This window comes from Micropterus salmoides, unplaced genomic scaffold (assembly GCF_014851395.1).
Source record: "Micropterus salmoides isolate LMB-PRFRI ecotype aquatic unplaced genomic scaffold, ASM1485139v1 Ms_hic_scaffold_17, whole genome shotgun sequence".
Lineage (NCBI taxonomy): Eukaryota > Metazoa > Chordata > Actinopteri > Centrarchiformes > Centrarchidae > Micropterus > Micropterus salmoides.
Window position 1 is genome coordinate 4,045,437 of NW_024040817.1, and position 22,156 is coordinate 4,067,592.

General features: G+C 42.0%; 1 protein-coding gene across 1 annotated transcript in view; it reads right to left on the reverse strand.

Moving 5' to 3' along the window:
* Window positions 1-22,156, reverse strand: part of LOC119907215 (zinc finger protein 135-like) — a 33,613-nt gene that overhangs the window by 9,839 nt on the left and 1,618 nt on the right. Inside the window, exons 2-5 of the mRNA XM_038724920.1 lie at window positions 21,172-21,330; window positions 16,237-16,403; window positions 5,544-5,565; window positions 1,823-2,416 (exon numbers count right to left, since the gene is read on the reverse strand). Of these exons, the coding sequence (XP_038580848.1) occupies window positions 1,823-2,416; window positions 5,544-5,565; window positions 16,237-16,403; window positions 21,172-21,330 (942 nt within the window). The remainder of the gene's footprint in view (window positions 1-1,822; window positions 2,417-5,543; window positions 5,566-16,236; window positions 16,404-21,171; window positions 21,331-22,156) is intronic.

The window sequence follows — 22,156 nt, forward strand, 5'->3', positions numbered from 1 at the left end:
CATTCCAACACGGACCAGAGTGAGTTATAACAATGACAAACCCTGGTTCACAGCTAAACTCAGACAGCTAAGGTTGGAAAAGGAGGAGGCATTTAGGAGTGCTGACAGGGCCGGGTGCAGGGCGTTAAAGTACAGGTTTAGCAAGGAGGTGTGAGAAGATAAACAAATGTACGCAGAGAGACTAAAGAACCAGTTCTCTGCAAACAACGCCACTTCTGTCTGGAGGGGGTTCAGACAGATCACAAACTATAAACCCAAAGTCCCCCACTCCATAACGATTCTCGCCTGGCAAATGAGCTGAACCAGTTCTACCTCCGCTTTGAGAATCAGTCAGACACCATCCCCCGTGACTTCTCCACTCAGCTTCAGCCTCAGTCCACCACTTCTTCGCCCCCCTCCTCAGAGCTGGTCAGCTTCACCCCCTCCCCTCCTCTCTCCATCACAGAGAGGGAAGTCAACGGTCTTTTCAGGAGGCAGAAACCCTGCAAAGCAGCTGGGCCGGACTCTGTCCTGGGAAGAGTAAAGTCTTGCCATGAGTATCTGGCTGTAAAGGACTATCCGGGTTAAAGTTCCTGGATGGTTCTGGTCCTCCACAGTCCTCTCCATCATCTTCTGTTTTCAAATGCTCTGCATCTCTGTTCTCTTCAGTTTGGCTTTGATGAAGCTGTGAGGACTGAGGTTTCTCTTCATCATCTTCTTCATTCTTCACAGAGACAGGAGTGAATGTGAACTTGGTGATATCAGCCTCCTCCAGTCCTGGAAGCTGCTCTCCCTCCTGACTGGTCCAGAGTTCCTCCTGTTCCTCTTTAATGTGTGGCGGCTCTGGTGGGTCCTCCTGGTCCAGCCTGGGGCTCCACTGCTGCTGCTCAGGGGGAACCTCTTCTTTACTCACCAGCAACTTCTCCCCCCCCCTCCTCAGAGCTGGTCAGCTCCACCCCCTCCCCTCCCCTCCCCATCACAGAGAGGGAAGTCAGCGATCTTTTCAGGAGGCAGAAACCCCGCAAAGCAGCTGGGCCCGACTCTGTCTCCCCATCCACCCTGAAGCACTGTGCTGATCAGCTGTCTCCGGTGTTCACAGACATTTTTAACACCTCACTGGAGACGAGACATGCCAAATGCCATCCTACTTCAAAACCTCCACCATCATCCCTGTCCCCAAGAAACCAAGGACCACAGGACTAAACGACTACAGACCAGTCGCCCTGACCTCTGTGGTTATGAAGTCCTTTGAACGCCTTGTGTTGTCCCACCTAAAATCCATTACAGACCCACTCCTGGACCCCTTGCAGTTCGCCTACAGAGCCAACAGGTCTGTGGATGATGGAGTAAACATGGCCCTTCACTTCATCCTCCAGCACTTGGACTCCCCTTTTCTGAAAATTCTGCAATTAGATTAATCGTGCAGCCCTAAATTTTGAAATTTTTGACTTTTAAGGAAAATGAGGCTGAACACCGCTTTTAGCCGATCAACGTTCAAGAAGCAGCTTAATTTTTTACCGTTTGCGTATCTTTTGACACTGTGGAGCCGAGTAAATATTTTACCACAAACACTGGAACTAAATGGTTTCTCCCGTGTGGAGTAAAGAGTGTCGTCTTAGATGTCCCTTTTCTTTGAATCTTTTACCACAAACTGAGCAGCTAAATGGTTTCTCCCCTGTGTGGACTGTAGAGTGTAATCTCAGATGTCCCTTTTGTGTGAATCTTTTACCACAAACTGAACAGCTAAATGGTTTCTCCCCTGTGTGGACTGTAGAGTGTAATCTCAGATGTCCCTTTTCTTTGAATCTTTTACCACAAACTGAGCAACTAAATGGTTTCACACCTGTTTGGGTTCCATTGTGGTTCTGCAGATGTCCCTTGTTACCAAATCTTGCAACACATTCAGAGGAGCTAACTGATGTTCCTCCAGTGTTACATTCCTGATCACTTACAGGTACTTCATTGTTTTGCAGAGGGTTTAAACCTGGCTGAGGTTCCCTGGTCTCCTCCCAATCACAACTATCATCAGTCTCAGGTCCTGGGGAGAGTGAAGTGTTGTCATGAGTATATAGTTGTAAAGGACTATCTTGATTAAAGTTCCTGGCTGGTTCTGGTCCTCCACAGTCCTCTCCATCTGTTTCTGTTTTCAAATGCTCTGCATCGATGTCCTCTTCAGTTTGGCTTTGATGAAGCTGTGAGGACTGAGGTTTCTCTTCATCATCTTCTTCACTCTTCACAGGGACAGGAGTGAATGGGAACTTGGTGATATCAGCCTCCTCCAGTCCTGGAAGCTGCTCTCCCTCCTGACTATTCCAGCGCTCCTCCTGTTCGCCTTTAATGTGTGGCAGCTCTGGTGGGTCCTCCTGGTCCAGCCTGGGGCTCCACTGCTGCTGCTCAGGGGGAACCTCTTCTTTACTCACCAGCAGCTGCTGGACGTCTGTGGAGAATAATGAAATACAGGCACATTTTTAATAACCTTTAATTTCCTGTTAACACTTAAACCACTGATACCACTAAAGATGGGGAGAAACATTGCACATTTCAGTGTTTCTCCTACCCTTGTTTTGGGAGGGGAGGCTCTCCCCCCCTAAAACAACCTGTTTTTTGTCGTTAAATAAATATTTAGTCAGACTTTCTAAACAAGGAGGCGCATGGCCCACGTGAGAGTAGCCTCATCAGACCCACTTATACCATGTGTTCAGCAGCATATGGAGGCTGTCAAGTTATCACCTACTTAATAGGGGACAATTCACAATACAAGTATTGGAACAATGCATTTATTTTGATTTGTCCCTCTTAAGTAGAACTATAATAGCCTGTTAGCACATCCTACTGTTGCAATAGCCTACATTTATTGTCAGTTGTCCTCATAAATAGTTGCACATGGATGTGAATATATAGTATTTTCATGATACATCAAATTACTTTATATTTTTTCAATTTGTAATATTTTCTTATTGAATTGTTTAAATTTTATTCACCACAATGATTACATTGGTCTCATCACCCCAATATCTGAATGTAGCATAACAAACAAAGGGGGGTGGGTGTGTATGGGGGTCCTACTCCCAAAAAACTGTGTTTTCCAATAAATAAATTTATATATAATTTTGTGTAATTGTGGACCATTATTATTTTCCATATCTGTACAAAACGTTGGAAAAGCTAGAGCAGATTATAAATAAACAACAACCAAAAAGCTAAACTTGCTAAAGAAGTCTTCTGGGGAGGATCTATAATCATCAGATCTGGGAAAAGCCATCTTTGTTTTGATGCTCTCCACAATGCTTTTACATTCATGGCACAGCCCCCGAGCTGTTTCGTGCCTTACTGCTTTATAGTAGGAAAAACCCTCTTGATATAAGATCAGAATCATTTTAAATAAGTTTATTCATGTTTGCCTTTAGTGTCTAAATTTACAGCTTTTGACATTTATTAGTAGAACGTATTGTAAAAAATAGGCAACATGTGAACCTTCCTTCTGTATAATTACCAAGCATTTCAATTGTACTTTGAAATCCAAAAGAAATGTCTCCTTATTAGCATAAAAGAACTAATCTGTATCCCTAATTTGCTTAACTAACATCAGCTGCTCCATGGTCACCACCATCCTTCCTTTCCTAACTAACAAGTTTTTCAAACTCATCTGAAAAGTGAATTATTATTTAACTATCAGGATGTGCAGTATGGATCCAGGACAGAGCCGTACACCAGCTTAGCCTAAGCTTTTACCTGATGCTCTCAACACTGGAGGAGAAGGTAGTAAAGAAATGCAGATAATTAATGTTACTTCCAGGCCACGGGTAGCCAGTGGAGGTCACTGAGTAATGGAGTGACATGAGTCCTTTGGGGCTGAGCAAAACCCAGACATGCTGCTGAGTTCTGAACCATTTATAGGGGGTTCACTGAACAAGCTGGAAGACCCACTAGGAGGGCATTGCAGTAGTCGAGGTGAGAGATAATCATGGCCTGTACCAGATCTCGGGTGGCAAACTGTGTAAGGTAGGGCCTTATTTTTCTTATGTTGTATAGAGCAAAGCGGCAACATGGTCTGAAAAGGACATCTAGCGGGAAAGATACGTAGAGTTGCGTATCGTCTGCATAGCAGTGGTAAGAGAAGCCAATTGAGAAGAGAAGGGGCCCTAGCACTGAGCCCTGGGGCACCCCTGTGGAGATGCAGTGGGAGGAAGATAATTGTCCTTGCCACAAAAAATTGTATGAACGCCTAGAGAGGTCGGATTCAAACCACAGGAGTGCTTTGCCCGAGATGCCCATTGATAAGAGTGTGGATAGCAACATCCTGTGATTGACTGTGTCAAAGATAGGGATGGGGATCGACACCCAAAATTTCCAAAATTTCTCAAAACCCGAAAATCAACAAGGTTCGAGCTTATCGATACTGCTATCGAGACTTCAGGGTCCTATGATGTGACGTTATGTCTCAAGCGTCAAATCTGATTTAATTTGAAATGCAATGGATAAGAAAATCATCAGGCTGCAGTCTGCCTCTGTGGGCTCCTACATACTCCTACACACACACGTGTGCACACACATACGCGCACACACACACAGTGGCAGCAGAGCGAGAGGGTGCGCCATCGCGGTGGAATAACGTTATGGTGAAGTTAGCTCCAAACAACTGTAACGTTAGTTGATGACAGCTACGCTCGTTACTGTAAGTACGTGCAATAAAACCAAGTAAAAATACTTCTTCTATCAATACACCTGTCTGTAAGGTAATGTTAAACATATTTTAATGGTTAATGTAATCATCTCTGTCCTCAATATCTCATCCTGTATGTTTTATACAAGCACGGCTAACGCTAGCTTGGCATTAGCCAAATGTTAAAAACAAGCTAAACAAGCTGTCTGTCTGGAGCACAGATTGGTCTGTAGTCTTAAAAACTCAGCTGCTGGCGGAGACAAACCAGGCCTGGTTTGCCGCTCCTCCTTCAACCTGGTAACATTACCTGCAGCCAGCGAGAGAAGAGGAGGGACTGATACAGACTGATGTTATTCTTTCTAAACGTCACTCACTTCTGTGAAGTCAGATAAATTTATTGAGTAACATTGCTGTTGTAAACATTAATATTGCTGATCTAGAAACAACATTTAGCTGTATTTATAAAAATTAACGATCCCCATCCCTAGTCAAAGGCAGCTGATAAGTCAAGCAGGATAAGAACTGAGGACTGGGCTGCAGCTTTAGCTGACCTTAGGGCTTCTGTTACAGACAGAAGAGCAGTTTCAATAGAGTGGCCAATCTTAAAACCAGACTGATGTGGATCTTGGAGGTCATTCTGTTAGAGGAATTCTGAGACTTGCACAGGTAAACTAACATTACTGCAAAGCATGTGGAATATATTGTGATTTTGTGCTTAAATTAGAGACAGGCACTGTTTGCTTCGTAATGTTCAATTTAGAGTTATCAGCATTTTCCCTGAGACTCAGGTACACAGCTTCTTCAGTCTACAGCTTATTGACCCACATATTGGCAACATTTATGCAATATTACGAAAGAGGACAACAACACAGAGGAAGACCCATTCACTACAGTAACTTACTTGGGAACTTGGTGATATCAGCCTCCTCCAGTCCTGGAAGCTGCTCTCCCTCCTGACTGGTCCAGAGCTCCTCCTGTTCTTCTTTAATGTGCGACGGCTCTGGTGGGTCCTCCTGGTCCAGCCTGGGGCTCCACTGCTGCTGCTCAGGGGGAACCTCTTTTTTACTCACCAGCAGCTGCTGGATGTCTGTGGAGAATAATGAAAAACATGTTCTATGTTTATGTCTGTGTTTTACCTGAAGATAGGGGTGGGTGATATTATGATACTTGATTGTGAACGATTAAAATGTCTCCATGATCTGCCTTTTCAGAGAGATCTTTACTATCATGCTACTGTGCACAGTCAGTTTTAGTTCTATGGTTCATACACGCAGTTGACAGCTCTCTCAACATCGCAAGTCAGCTGCATCGCTGCCTGCGTCCTCTGCTGTCTACAAAGGAAACACTGTAACTGTTGGGCCTCATAAAATTAACATTAAAGTTCCCAGTGCCCCCCGGCTGCTCTGCCTCAACTCTCTGGGATTTACGGAGGTTGCTGAGGAACAGAAAGTGTCTGTTAGCCTAGTAATCATCTGTCTCAGCCCTGAATGTGAGCTCGTAGCACCTGGTGAGTGTATTGTGTTTAACGTGACACTTCTAGCCAAGCAATGGTGGTTTTCAGGCCAGGATAACGTCAGAGAGCAGCACCCCAGAACCGGAGCCGAACTAGCAGTCAAAAAAAACTGCGCTCAGCAGCCTCCCAGTGAACATGGCAGGAACAGGACCGAACACAGAGACCAACGGGGAATATAGTACCGAGGTGATTTACAGAGTTTCTTGATGAACAGATACATTTACTTATGTTTTGCTAAAACCAGTGTTTCCCATTAATTAACGAGACTATGGCGGCCCTCCACAGTCTAATTTGCGCCGCCATAGTCTGAACCAAAAATATTTTTACACCTCAAAATAACATTTCTAACGTTGTGTTTGTGGTAGCTGCTCCGCACTGCTGTAAGCTTGCACGCTCACACACTTTGGCATCCGACTTCAGACAACCGCCTTTCTTTTGAAGTAACTACAGTAACCTTAATGGTCTGTTTCTGTCACTCGTTTGTGAGAAGGCGATTAAGTGCACACGTATGATAGCCTTTATGGTACTGCAACGGACCAGCACGAGCTGACAGGCAGGTTAGCGACTCCTGCCAGTTTCTCTCTTTACAAAGACCAGTGTTGCAGTATGAGAGTCCAACCTGAAGAGAGGCTGTGAAGTCTTCATGTTACGTGACAGACAACCGCATACAACATAATTTATCAAACTGGGTCGGATTTGATGAATTTAGCGTGAGGATACACACGTGACAACGTCCGTTTTTCAAAATAAGGTGTCTATACAGTATGTAATTCACATTAATTGGATAATATCATATTCGCAGAAAGTATAAAACATATTACGATGTGTGTCCATTAAAAGTAAAAACAACAACAATAAAATGTTCTATTTTCTATTCTTTGATTTGGGGTTGCTGTAAAAACATTAAATACATTTGTTGACATTTGTTGCTGCTTCATCACCATTTATAGCTATACAATGGGTTTATGATCAAATAGATTACAAGAGCACAACAATGTTTAGAAGAGTGCAAAGTTATTAAAGTTATAGTTAAAGTTATAGATAGCCTCTTAATTTTGCATTTAACTTTAATGTCCAAATTTTCTACCTGGGGGGCATGCCCCGGACCCCCCGAGATGGTCCGAGGTCCACCCACCATAGTCTCTTGAAATCTTGTGGAAAACAATGTAAACCGCTAACTGTATCAGTAGCTAGTTAGCTTGATTAGCCATGCTGCTAGCTGTCCTTTATTAGATGAGTCAGTCCCGGGGTGCAAAGAGTCAAATCCGGCAAGAAAACCACCTCGGTCCTGCATTCCTAGAGTTTACTCACCGACAGGCTGGGGGGCAGAACGCACATTCAGTGCTATTGGCTACTGAAAACACCAATCAATATCTGCAACAAGTCCCTCCCTGTCTTTGTGCTTTTAAATATAGCAAACAGCACATTCTTTCATGGGAAAATTAAATCAAAAAATGTATCATAAAGTCTTTAAAATGTTATAAGAACAAAATGAATCAGTTCTTTGTTGTTTAAATGAATCATTAGGCTATATATGATTAATAAATTTGTGTTATTTTTCTCTTTTAAACCAATTACTTGCAAAATAATCTTAAAAACCAACAGGAAAATGAATCGTGATCCTGAATTAACTAAATCGTGATATGATATTTTTGCCATATCGCCCACCCCTAACATGAACAATCCTATCTATAATGATTCTGTGGTCAAATTAACAGGGTTTTAGGGGGTGATGCCCAAAACATGCTGTGCAATAAATGTAAAATTACCGTGGAGTTTTTAGCCTTTTCCTGTCTGCCATAGCCCTGTATCTGTTTAAACTGGTGTTGTCTTGTGTTATCCCTGTAGACATAGTAAACGCTGTAATTATCTTGCGTTTTGAGTTTCTGAGTCTGTCAAAGTCCAGAGCCTTCATTATGCAAATAAATAAGAACATATTAAACACATAGTTAAACGCTTAAATACATTGATTACTGTAATGCAGCGGCGTCGTTAGCCCTATAGCCCCAGATGTTTTTTGAAAAGCCCCGGATCTCAGAAGGGTTTTTAAAAATCAAACAACAAAAGGCCGAATATTGAACTTTACTCATTTAATTAACGTTATGTGCGCGAGAGATTATTGTTATTATTTATTCTCCTGCAAATTAGGGAGATTAAGATGATCCAGCTGTAGCTCTGTGTCTGTCCTCTCTGCTCCACCTGAAGCAGCTGTGAGCTGCACTTTATCAGAGGCGCTGAAATTAACGTGTGGATTTGTGGTGAGGTTGATCACCTGATAGGCAGAGGAGGCACTTTACATATTTCATTTCAAACTCAATGTTTTGTCCCCCCCCTCTTTCCTAATGTAAAGTTTTATTTCGCATTGCCTTCCTGGCTCAGGCGATTTCGGAGCTGGCTCATATTGGAGGCGTTTTTTACTGAGTGACCAGTCAATCACTCACACAGTCCACATCAGTCGCGGACAAAATGTATAGAAATGTTGAGGGAGAAAAAAGTAGCTCGAGGCCGGTGCAGCTTCTTCTTTTGTGCTGCTGTTACTTCTAGCTGAAGGCAGCAGTGATGATGTCTGCAGCAGGGGTGGGTACATCTAATGTAGGCCTACTCTGAATTTCGCTACATTTTCCATTCATACCTTTCATAACTTCACCTGTCTGTAATCTGCATTTTGCTTCATTAACCTGAATGAGCTCATCCAGGCTGTGCGCGCAGTCACACAGTAAAGCGCTGGTCGGGCGCTTGCCAAAGTGACAGAGCTGGGCGGATGAAAACATTTAGAAAATCAGGCAAATATCTTTTCAGCTTAAGGCTTTAGTGTTCTACTAATACAAGTGAAATCTAGCGAGCGCACACCACGCCACTGGTGGCCTGCTGGAAAGCAGCCTGCGTCGCTCTTTAACAAGTTGGCAAGTGAAACACTTTCACTTTCACTTTCCATTAACGGCGCATTAAAAGCGTCTTTAGTCTCTGCAGAGCAAATGAAGACTACACACTGTAAGATCTATGTCAGACAATCACTGCATTGATTGAGATATATTAAAAGTGTCCTGTTGTTGAACAGAGCATCACTTTGGACATCAGCCTGTTTCTTTTCTTTAATACACATCGGTTACTATCTGTTTTAAAGCGATGTCCGACAGTGAGTCCATAATGTCGCTGTTGAAACTAATCTTTCACTCAGCAGCTACCAGCTGTTATTTTATTTTTCAGATGCACAGAGAGAGAGAGAGAGAGAGAGAGAGAGAGAGAGAGAGAGAGAGAGAGAGAGAGAGAGAGAGAATATAGTGGATAAAATAGTTCTGTTGGGCTGTTGACACACAGCTTCCTCTGTGCGTTGCTGCTTTAATTGCAGGTTTACCTGCTTTAACAACAAGTTGCTTGTGTTGCTGCCACAATAATTCTTTGCGTTGTGAAGATTATTTAGATGCTTCAGGAATAATCAGATTGTATTGGCAGCCTGTTCTACTGCAAAGCAAGCGGTTTGGTCGGCTACATCTCCATAATAAAAGGCACAGGTAACAAACGTTGGCTGGGCAGCAAAAGTGATATTTTAAAGTGATCTTATAAACACCTTCATGGAGATTTAAAAAGGAAAATAATTGTAGAAATAGCTAAATCACAGATAATCAGCTTCTTCACTGCATTTACAGGAATATTGTAATGGGCTACTTAAAAAAAAAAAACTCATCAAGTTACCTGGTCTAGACATTTTGACTCTGATAGCTCTGATTGGACACATAGGGGCTGTGATCCTGCACAACAAAACATGCAAGAATTAAATCCCCACCATGGATAGTAGAGGTGCAACAGGTTGCAGAATCCGTGGTATGGATCCCTTCCACACGGTGCGGCACGCAGGTGGACCGCGGATTGATTTCAAAGTTTATGATGATTGATTGACCTCTCAAAATATTCTTTGTTCTGGAAATGAGAACCCAGTTAGATTCTGAATGTGCAGAACTTTGAACATGAGCAGAAAACCTGCTGAAACACAGGAGCTGTTAAAGTCCAGAAGTTTATAACTGAATTAAAATTATTTAATTTATTATTGATGAGGTAAAAAGATGCCACATGCACATTTAAAGAGGTTGCCTCAATCAGTCAGGCCTGCATGTGTGTTGATTCAGCAGTCATGAAATTAAAAGTTGATCTACAGAGAAACATGTCTGAAGGCTGAGAGCTGTTCTGCATTATATTGTATTACACTTTTAGATTTTAAATTGTTTTATTATACCTTTATTAAACCAGAAAAACTATTTTTCCAAGAGTGTCGTGGCCGAGGCAGGCAGTAGTACAATTGCACATTTAAGATGGGAATAAATAATCAGTTACAAGGTCATAAAATATCAAAATGTTCTTAAATATTCACCACAATTCAGCAACAAGGACGATCAAACGAGTAATCAGTCATAACATCTGAAGGCAGAATTGCCAGCCTTCAAGTCATTGAAGCAACCAGTGAAACAAAGATACAGCCACCTGCTGCTACCTGAATTTTGTGTCCCTTTACATAAATAATTTCCACCATAAATTGATGTAGAGAAGGCAGAAATTGGTGCAGAAAAACACGAGAATGCAGGAAATTAAGTCTTTAATACTTACATTTTTCTGGGGGAGTACGCCCAAGCCCCCCTGCTCATAATGTTTTGTTATTGTATTATTATAATTACACACATGAGATTGAATATAGCAACATCAAAATTGTGCCTTATGTTGTGCTGCATAAGCAGACAATGTTTACTGTTGCTTTACTGCCTTAAAGACTTCACTTTGGGGTGGGTTAATGGAGGGGTGGTGATGGCGCATAGATAAGATGCTTTGGTGTTCTGGTTCGATTCCCACTGTGACACATCCACCATTGTGTCCCTGAGCAAGACACTTAACCCCTAGTTGCTCCAGAGGCGTGCAACCTCTGACATGTATAGCAATTGTAAATCGCTTTGGATAAAAGCGTCAGCTAAATGAATAAATGTAATGTATGTGAAGATATGAAGTTTATGGGCACAATGTTTCAAGATCCTAAAAACGCCCCAGGCAGAAACGCATAGTTGACACTCTCTTGGCTTCATTTGCCTTTTCAAAGTAATCAGAAGTAACTCAAAGTAATCAGGTTACATTACTTTTATTTAGAGGTCGACCGATTAATCGGCCGATTTTTGGCATTTTTTAACATAATCGGCATCGGCCAATATCCAAGTAATATCAAGCCGATTATTAGGCAGGCGCATCTGTGGGCAGCCTAGTGTTGTCGTGGAACACGTGTTTGACGCGCGCTGCCGCTAGAGTCATTTTCCAGCCGAGTGAGCAGCAGACCTCATGCAGTGCCTAAGGAGCTAACGGTAAGGATTCAATTCTTATTACTCCTTTATATTTAATTAAAAACTTTTGATATGTTACTGCCAACTTCGAGAAAAAACCTGAATAAGACACATGACATTCGGCTAATTTGGATCGTAGTTGAAGTTGCATTATCACAGAAGAGTTGCTATCATGTCACAATAAGTAAGCAACAATTTTGCAATTACAGAGTGAATCTAAGACTTTTATTTGTTCTGTTTGTGTGTCTTATATTTGAGAGGGTTGTCACTCAATGCAGAGAAATAAGTAATAAAAAAGAGACCAACGCACTATAGGCTAGTGACAGACTGGCTTTGCTTTGCTAACGGGTAGCTACAGACAGACCCGGTGCTGATACGGCACTGGAACCTTAACGACCGTTATCTACCGCACCGAATATCAACGCGGATTTCTGTGTTCAGTTCGGTGCAAATAGAGGTTAAAAACCAAGCAAATATCGGCCATCGGCCGACCCGGATTTCAAAAGATCGGTATCGGCATCGGCGTGAAGAAAACCATATCGGTCGACCTCTACTTTTATTTTGTGGTACTTGGATGATGTTACTGATTACATTTTTTAACAATTAGTACCTGATAACATTTTGAAGTAATCCTCTCAACCCTGGCTGTCGTTACCGTAAAACTCAGATTATGGGCACAATAATCTTTCAGTGGCAGCAGGTTTGCAGCAGTCTGCAGTGAGAATAAGCAGTAAAGAGGACAAACCTGCTCTGTGTAACCGGACTTCAGGCTGGAAAACAGCGTCCAGTAGTTTCCTGTGTCTCTGGTTCTCCTCTTTGGAACGACAGAGTTCCTCCTCGTACTCTGATATCGTTCTTTCAAACAGCCCAAATATCTCTTCAGCAGCCGCAGTTAGTCGCTGGTTGATAAAACCTCTCAGCATCTGGACTTTAGACATTTTAAACAAATGAAAAACACAGTTTGGACTCAGAGTTCCTCCAACCAGCGCTGTGTGGCCGAGTTCCGTCTATTTCCAGCTAGCAAGCTAAGCTAACTTCAGTTAGCATTCGTGGCTAACAGGAGATGAGTCTGAGGCGAAACCAAAGTTTCCACTTTAACACGTTTATCCCACTGACTGTATAAAAGAAGGTTTATCCAGACATACAGGCTCTAGTTCACTCCGGGAACACACGAACACGTTGGCGTGCTGACAAAGGAAGGAAATGCGCTTCCGGTACCACGTCTTCCCACACCTTCAAAATAAAAGTTTGTGAAGAAAAAACAAAGTCCTATCTGATGAACTAAGAAGCAGAAAGAGCAGCACTCTCTTTATTTTAGACAACACAACACTGTTCATCCCAGAGGTAGTCAACATATACAAGTAAGTAAATAAACTAAATAAAAAATAAAAATTATGTATCATCTGTCCATCAGAAAATAATCAAACACAAAAGTGATTTTAATTGCAAATTATTATGAGAGAAGCTGAAACAATTAAATGTTTTTATACAATCAAAATAGTTGGCAATTAATTGACTAATCGTTTCAGCAGTACTTCATTTATATTTAAAACAAAACATTATATTTTGTAAACACTTCATATGTAAAGTATATTTCCCTCCGAGATGTCGCGGAGTTTAAGTAGAAAGTGGCATGAAAATAAATGACTGAAGTAAAGTAAAAAGTACCTCAAATTTGTAGTTAAGTACAGTTTTAAGGTTCTTGTACTGGAGGTACCTTTTAATACTTGAAATACATTTTAAAGACACTTTTACGGATGCATTGCTTTTACCTGTAATAGAGTACTTTTACTTCTGATCTGATGTAACTAGAATTCACCAGTTTACAGTGAAAGGTGTGACTGCAGCTTTTAAATAAATTACATTATTAATAGCCTAGTTTGATTCACTTTAGTCTGTACTACATTCCGCAGGATTTTATTTTCTCTGGTGTCCATCCAACATTTTGGTGACTGACGGCAGGTCATGCTGCACTTTGCTGAACCTGACATGTCAGTTCTCTGGTGTCTTAAAGATAAATTACAGTTTTTCTTGGTGGCTTAAACAAAATAATCAGGCTTTTCAACTACAATTATAAAACCATAATGCCATTTGTCAAAAAGCAGGAGTACAATGCTCCTGTTTCTGTAAGGCCCCCCCTCCAAATCTCACTATCTTCTGATTGGCCGTTGTCTTATGTGTTTACCAGGTTGCTTCAGGAATAGGGCTGCATGTTCCTTTGTGGGAGTGGCCAGCATTCTCTGCCACGATCAAATGACCATATGTGGAATTCTGTCTCAGAATGACATCATACCGAGCCGTTATGATAATAATAGACCTCATTATTTGAAGCTTTGGCCGTGGTTAACATGAACATCTGACATTGTAACATTACAGAAATGACAGAAAATATGATAAAGCATAATAGGTCCCCTTTAAATAAAGAGTATAATGTTCAGTTAACAGTATACTGTTAGTATAATGTTACTATATTCATTATAATTTCATATAATAGTTTACTATTTTACCACTAGTTATATTAAATCCAGTTACAGCTGATTCATTTCTGTGGGTTGTTTTTATTTATTTAATCCTTCTGCAAGCAAGATGATCTATATTGGTCCCTAATTTGTTAATGCAAAGTATTAACTTGTCAATAATCATATTGTTCAACATTTAATGATTTGCTGTAGTACGATAAACTTTTCATAATGTCCCGCCCCATCCAGGCTGTGATTGGTCGGTTGACCAGAAGTGACTTACATCGGCTTTATAGATTTAGGAAAAGTTGAAAATCAAAAGGCAGTAATACAGCTAACGTTAACTGGCCAGCAATCCAAAGCCAAATCTTCTTTATCTTATCCCTGTTTTCTTCTGTCTTACCGCTTTAGCTGCCAACGACACGTAACGTTGCTGTAACTGTCTCTGTCACAGAGCAACAGGTGTTGTGCCGAATTCTTCCTGCCTGCTGAGAGTTGCATGCACCTCGCGGCTGATAACGCTCATTTATGCTGGCAAGAGAGGTGGATGCAAATCTCTGCAGGTAGCCTACATCATCTCTTCTGGCGAATTCTGCATCCACCTCTTAAAGTCCTTTTCAGACACTTTGCTGTGCTCATTGATCAAACACGGTTATCACCACATATTTTAGTTGATTCTCACGAAGGATATTCTAGTGTTTAAAAGCAACGGCCGAAGATGTTGTCTTTAATGTTACTCGCTCACTGCCCATAAATTACTGTTTGTGGTTTATGCTTATCTGTTTTAGGAGCACATGCGAGAGCCCGGTGTGGGCGGAGATAATGAGCAGACAGCAGTGCAAACAGAGAGGAGTCTCACACACACAGCACACTTTTTGCGGTTATGTAATCGCACATGACGACATCGCGATTGCAATTAGATTAATCGTGCAGCCCTAAATTTGGATATTGAAATTTTAGACTTTTTAAGGAAAACGTGGCTGAACACAACTTTTAGACGATCAGTGTTCAAGAAGCAGCTTAATTTTTACCGTTAATCTCACCAACATACTTGCATATCTTTTGACACTGTGGAGCAGAGTGAATATTTTACCACAAAGACTGAAACTAAATGGTTTCTCCCGTGTGGACTGTAGAGTGTCGTCTTAGATGTGCCTTTTGTGCAAATCTTTTACCACAAACTGAGCAGCTAAATGGTTTCTCCCCTGTGTGGACTGTAGAGTGTCGTCTTAGATGTGTCTTTCGTGAGAATCTTTTACCACAAACTGAGCAGCTAAATGGTTTCTCCCCTGTGTGGACTATAGAGTGTCGTCTCAGAGTTCCCTTTTCTTTGAATCTTTTACCACAAACTGAGCAGCTAAATGGTTTCTCCACTGTGTGGACTATAGTGTGTTGTCTCAGAGTTCCCTTTTCTTTGAATCTTTTACCACAAACTGAGCAGCTAAATGGTTTCTCCCCTGTGTGGATCTTGGAATGTTGTCTCAGATGTGCCTTTTGTGTGAATTTTCTACCACAAACTGAGCAGCTAAATGGTTTCTCCCCTGTGTGGACTCTCATGTGAGTCACAAAATCTCTATTGAATGTAAACATTTTTTTACAAACAGAGCAGCTGAAAAGTTTTTCTCCTGAATGGAGTCTCATATGAATCTTTAAGTAGCCCTTCTGGCTGTATCTTTTACCACAAACTGAGCAGCTAAATGGTTTCTCCCCTGTGTGGACTCTCATGTGAGTCACAACATCTCTATTGAATGTAAACATTTTTTTACAAACAGAGCAGCTGAGAAGTTTTTCTCCTGAATGGAGTCTCATATGAATCTTTAAGTAGCCCTTCTGGCTGTATCTTTTACCACAAACTGAGCAACTAAATGGTTTCACTCCTGTTTGGGTTCCATTGTGGTTCTGCAGATGTTCCTTATGGCCAAATCTTGCAGCACATTCAGAGGAGCTAACTGATGTTTCTCCAGTGTTACATTCCTGATCACTTACAGGTACTTCATTGTTTTGCAGAGGGTTTAAACCTGGCTGAGGTTCCCTGGTCTCCTCCCAATCACAACTATCATCAGTCTCAGGTTCAGAGGGGAGTGAAGTCTGGCCATGAGTATCTGGTTGTGAAGGGCTATCTGGGTTAAAGTTTCTGGCTGGTTCTGGTCCTCCACAGTCCTCTCTATCAGTTTCTGTTTTCAAATGCTCTGCATCTCTATTCTCTTCAGTTTGGCTTTGATGAAGCTGTGAGGACTGAGGATTCTCTTCATCATCTTCTTCACTCTTCACAGGGACAAGAGTGAATGGGAACTTGGTGAGATCAGCCTCCTCCAGTCCTGGAAGCTGCTCTCCCTCCTGACTACTCCAGAGATCCTCCTGTTCGCCTTTAATGTGTGGCGGCTCTGGTGGGTCCTCCTGGTCCAGCCTGGGGCTCCACTGCTGCTGCTGCTCAGGGGGAACCTCTTCTTTACTCACCAACAGCTGCTGGACAGCTGTGGAGAATAATGAAAAACATGTACTATGTTTATGTCTGTGTTTTACCTGGAGATAGGGGTTGGCGATATTATGATATTTGATTGTGAACGATTAAAATTTCTCCATGCTCTGCCTTTTCAGAGAGATCGTTACTATAATGCAAATGTGCACCAAATTTAGTTCTAAGCCTCGTCAGACCCACTTATACCGTGCGTTACGTTATCACCTACTTCATAGGGGGACAATTCACAATACATGTACTGCAACAAAGCATTTATTTTTAATTGTCCCAATTAAATAGTGTGGATGTGGGGTGGCAATGGAGCAGTGGATAAGAGACATGCCTTTGGCATGGTGCCTTTGATGTGAGAGAGAGGGTTCAACTCGCCACTGTGACCTATCCACCATTGTGTGCAAGACACTTAACCTCTCGTTGCTCCTGAGACGCGTGACCTGACGTTTGTAAGTCGCTTTGGATAAAAGCATCAGCTAAAATGATTAAATGGAATAAATAGAATGTAAACAATAGCACATCCTACTGTTGCAGTAGCCTACAGTTATTGTCAATTGTCCCCATAAATAATTGCACATGCATTTGAATATATAGTATTTTCATAATACATCAAATGATTTTATATTGATTCACTTTATATTTATTATAGAAATAATAATAATAATAATAATATTTTCTTATTGAATTGTTGAAATTTTATTCACCACAATGATTGCACACTCTGTGATGACAAAAGGTGCTAAAACACAGATTCTGGCAAAATATTAAATGGAAAATTTTAACAGATTTCATGGGGTCGACGTGTAGTTACATTTTTGAGGAGGTGCACATAGGGCTACGGTGTAGGGTAGGGAGCTGAGCAGAGGCTACGCCGTCGATTCGACACAGAAGTAAATCGTTTCAGGATGTCGACCACCCCCCCTGACAGAAATCCTAGGGTAAACACTGTCTTTAACACACGGAATTCATTGAAACTATAACGTACTACAAGCATATTGTGGGCTTCGCATTTTGTCTCCGCGGAAATGCCATTAAATGACTGCGATCAAGGCAGCTGCAACTCCATGCTCATATTATGTGTATGTAAACCCACTAATCCTGCGTTCAGATAAACCTCTCAGCTGAAGACATGAAAGTGTTTTACTGCTAAAGAATTTGAAGAAACCATTTGGCGTCTGTCTGCGTATACCACAGGTTTCATGTTATGTTGTTAATGATGCACATTGTTTCATTAGACCATATATTGTTTCCCTTGGATGGAGTTGTAGCAAAACTTTTTGAGAGCTCGCAAAGTGCTTTCTGCTTTATATCTGGATCTAAAACACCAATACAACAAATGTGGGCGGGTGGGTATGGGGAGGGTTCTACTTCCAGAAAAACATGTGTTTTCCAATAAATAAAATATATAATTTCACGTAATAGTGGACCATTATTATTACCATATCTGTACAAAAAGTCGGAAAAACGAGAGCAGATTATAAATAAACAACATCCAAAAACCTAAACTTGCTAAACAAGCCTTATGGGGAGGAGCTATAATCATTAGATCTGGGAAAAGCCATCTTTTTGTTTTGATGCTCTCCACAATGATTTTACATTCATGGCACAGCCCCCAAGTTGTTTTGGGCCTTACCGCCTTATAGCAGGGATAACCCTGTTGATAGAACGTCAGAATCATTTTGGATAGGTTTATACACCCTTCTGTATAATTACCAAGCATTTCAATTGTACATTGAAATCCAAATGAAACGTCTCCTCATTAGAATAAAAGGACTTATTTGTATCCCTAATTTGCTTAACTAACATCAGCTGCTCCATGGTCACGAATGTCCTTCCTTTCCTAACTAACAAGTGTCACGGCTGGCTCAAAACCGCGACAAAAAAGAACAGAACAATGACACAAACTGCGTCAAAGGTACCATTACTTTTTTAAATTAACAGAAACAACTTAATATTGAAACAAACACCAAGTATGATAATCAGTAGATCTGTCATGTCAGCAGGTATGCATGCTTGAAGGAATAGTGAGTGAAGTATTGTATGGTGAAAGAAACAAAAAATAACAAGGAGCGTGGAGCATAGGGAACAGGGTTTCCCTCCTCTCTAGCCCTCAGCGCAGAACAACAGACACACACTTATAGTGGAGAACACAGGGCCCAGGTGGCTCCAACAACTGATGATTTTAACCACGCCTCCTGACATCTGCAACACAGGATACAGAGAGACAGACATCCCAGCAGCCGAAAGATGGGGACGTCACACAAGTTTTTCAGACTCATCTGAATAGTCAATTATTATTTAACTATCAGGATGTGCAGTATGGATCCAGGACAGAGCCGTACACTAGTTTAGCCTAAGCTTTAGTTAAGTAAAGAAATGCAGATAATTAATGTTACTTCCAGGCGACGGGTAGCCAGTGGATGTCACTGAGAAATGGAGTGACATGAGTCCTTTGGGGTTGATCAAAAACCAGACATGCTGCTGAGTTCTGAACCATTTATAGGGGTTTCAGCAAACAAGCTGGAAGACCCACTAGGAGGGCATTGCAGTAGTCGAGGTGAGAGATAATCATGGCCTGTACCAGATCTTGGGTGGCATACTGTGTAAGGTAGGGCCTTATTTTTCTTATGTTGTAAAGAGCAAAGCGGCAACATGGTCTGAAAAGGACGTCTATCGGGAAGGATAGGTAGAGTTGCGTATCGTCTGCATAGCAGTGGTAAGAGAAGCCAAATGAGAAGAGAAGGGGCCCTAGCACTGAGCCCTGGGGCACCCCTGTGGAGAGGCAGTGGGAAGAAGATAATTGTCCTTGCCACAAAACACTGTAAAAACGCCCAGAGAGGTTTCAACCCACAGGAGTGCTTTGCCCGAGATGCCCATTGCTAAGAATGCGGATAGCAACATCCTGTGATTGACTGTGTCAAAGGCAGCTGATACAGTCATGGCCAAAAGTGTTGGCACCACTGAAATATTTCCAGAAAATCAAGTATTTCTCACAGAAAAGTATTGCATTAACACATGTTTTGCTATACAAATGTGTATTCCCCTTGTGTGTATTGGAACAAAACAAAAAAAAAGAAGGAAAAAAAGCAAATTGGACATCATTGCACACTAAACTCCAAAAATGGGCTGGACAAAATTATTGGCACCCTTAACTTAATATTTGGTTGCACACCCTTTGGAAAAAATAACTGAAATCAATCGCTTCCTATAACCATCAATAAGCTTCTTACACCTCTCACCTGGAATTTTGGACCAACTGCTCCAGGTCTCTCATATTGGAAGGGCGCCTTTTCCCAACAGCAATTTTAAGATCTCTCCACAGTTATTCAATGGGATTTAGATCTGGACTCATTGCTGGCCCCTTCAGAACTCTCCAGCGCTTGGTTGCCGTCCATTTCTGTGTGCTTTTTGAAGTATGTTTGGGGTCATTGTCCTACTGGAAGACCCACGATCTTGGACGCAAACCCAGCTTTTTGACACTGGGCCCTACATTGCGACCCAAAATCCTTTGGTAATCCTCACATTTCATGATGCCTTGCACACAGTCAAGGCACCCAGTGCCAGAGGCAACAAAACAACCCCAAAAGATCTTTAAACCTCCACCATATTTGACTGTAGGTACTGTGTTCTTTCCTTTGTAGGCCTCATTTTGTTTTCGGTAAACAGTAGAATGACGTGCTTCACCAAAAAGCTCTATCTTGGTCTCATTTATCCCCAAGAAATTTTTCTGTACTCAAGTACATTTTGGCAAACTGTAGTCTTGCTTTTTTATGTCTCTGTGTCAGCAGTGGGGTCCTCCTGGGTCTCCTGCCATAGCGTTTCATTTCATTCAAATGTCGACGGATAGTTCGTGCTGACACTGATGCACCCTGAGCCTATAGGACAGCTTGAATTTCTTTGGAACTTGTTTGTGGCTGCTTATCCACCATCTGGACTATCCTGCGTTGCAACCTTTCCTCAATATTTCTCTTCCGTCCACGACCAGGGAGATTAGCTACAGTGCCATGGGTTGCAAACTTCTTGATAATGCTGCGCACTGTCGACAAAGGAACATCTAGATCTCTGGAGATGGACTTGTAACCTTGAGATTGTTGATATTTTTTCACAATTTTGGTTCTCAAGTCCTCAGACAGTTCTCTTATCCTCTTTCTGTTGTCCATGCTTAGTTTGGTACACACAGACACACGGGTAAGGGTGCCAATAATTTTGTCCAGCCCATTTTTGGGGCTTTGTGCGCAATTATGTCCAATTTGCTTTTTTTCTTTTTTTGTTCCAATACACACAAGGGGAATAAACATGTGTATAGCAAAACATGGGTTAATGCAATACTTTTCGGTGAGATAAACTTGATTTTCTGGAAGAAATTCAGGAGTGCCAACACTTTTGGCCATGACTGTATGTCAAGCAGGATAAGAACTGAGGACTGGGCTGCAGCTTCAGCTGACCTTAGGGCTTCTGTTACAGACAGAAGAGCAGTTTCAATAGAGTGGCCAATCTTAAAACCCTTGAGACTTGTTTGAAGACTACGACAGGTAAACAAACATTACAGCAGAGCATGTGGAATATATTGTGATTTTGTGCTTAAATTAGATAACAGGTACTGTTTGCTTCGTAACGTTCAATTTAGATATATTGTCATTTTCCCCGAGACTAAGGTACACAACTTCTTCAGTTCTTCTACAGCTTATTGACCCAAATATTGGCAACATTTATGCAATATAATGAAAAAGGACAACAACATAGAGGAAGACTCATTCACTACAGTAACTTACTTGGGAACTTGGTGATATCAGCCTCCTCCAGTCCTGGAAGCTGCTCTCCCTCCTGACTGGTCCAGAGCTCCTCCTGTTCTTCTTTAATGTGCGACGGCTCTGGTGGGTCCTCCTGGTCCAGCCTGGGGCTCCACTGCTGCTGCTCAGGGGGAAGCTCTTCTTTACTCACCAGAACAGAAAGTGTTACTTGTTGGTAAAGTAACCGCTTACCGCGGTTAATTAGCTGTTGTTATATAATTAGCTCAGTTAGCCTAGTGGTCATCTGTCTCAGCCCGGACTGGGAGCTTGGAGCACCTGGGGAGTGTATTGTGTTTAAAGTTACACTTCAGGCCAGGATAACATCAGAGAGCGGCACCCCAGAACCGGAGCCAAGCAAGCGGTCAAAAAAAACTGTGCTCAGCAGCCTCCCAGTGAACACGGCAGGAACAGGACCGAACACAGAGACCAACAGGGAATATAGTACCGAGACGATTTACAGAGTTTCTTGATAAACAGATTTCCTTTTTGCTAAACCGCTAACTGTATCTGTCTGTATCTGTAGCTAGTTAGCTCAGTTAGCCATGCTGCGTGAAACGGCAGCAGAGCTTCACAGGTTGCCACTGGAGTCCTCTTCCACTCCTCCATGACGGTTTGAACCATGGTCTCTCACACCAAAGGCAGGAATCTTATCCATTCACCATCACCACCCCATAGCTTGTTTGTAACAATAGGCTATTATCTGAAATAGCGCTGTGCTTGTGTAAAGCCAAAACAAAGCTGCTGGATGAGAGACTGAGCAGATGAAAACACTGAGTTTTGCATGTTTATGCTCATTAAAAACAGGAGTGTTGGTAAAGAATTGGCTTTTTACTGGTCTAAGTCTTTATTGCACCACGAACATACACTAACCAGCGTAGTTGTCCTCAACGTCCGCTGATCAGCTGGCTGACTTTGATCCGTGTGTTCGCGTGCGTGGAGGCGCTGTGCAGACACAGAGGAGCGGGAG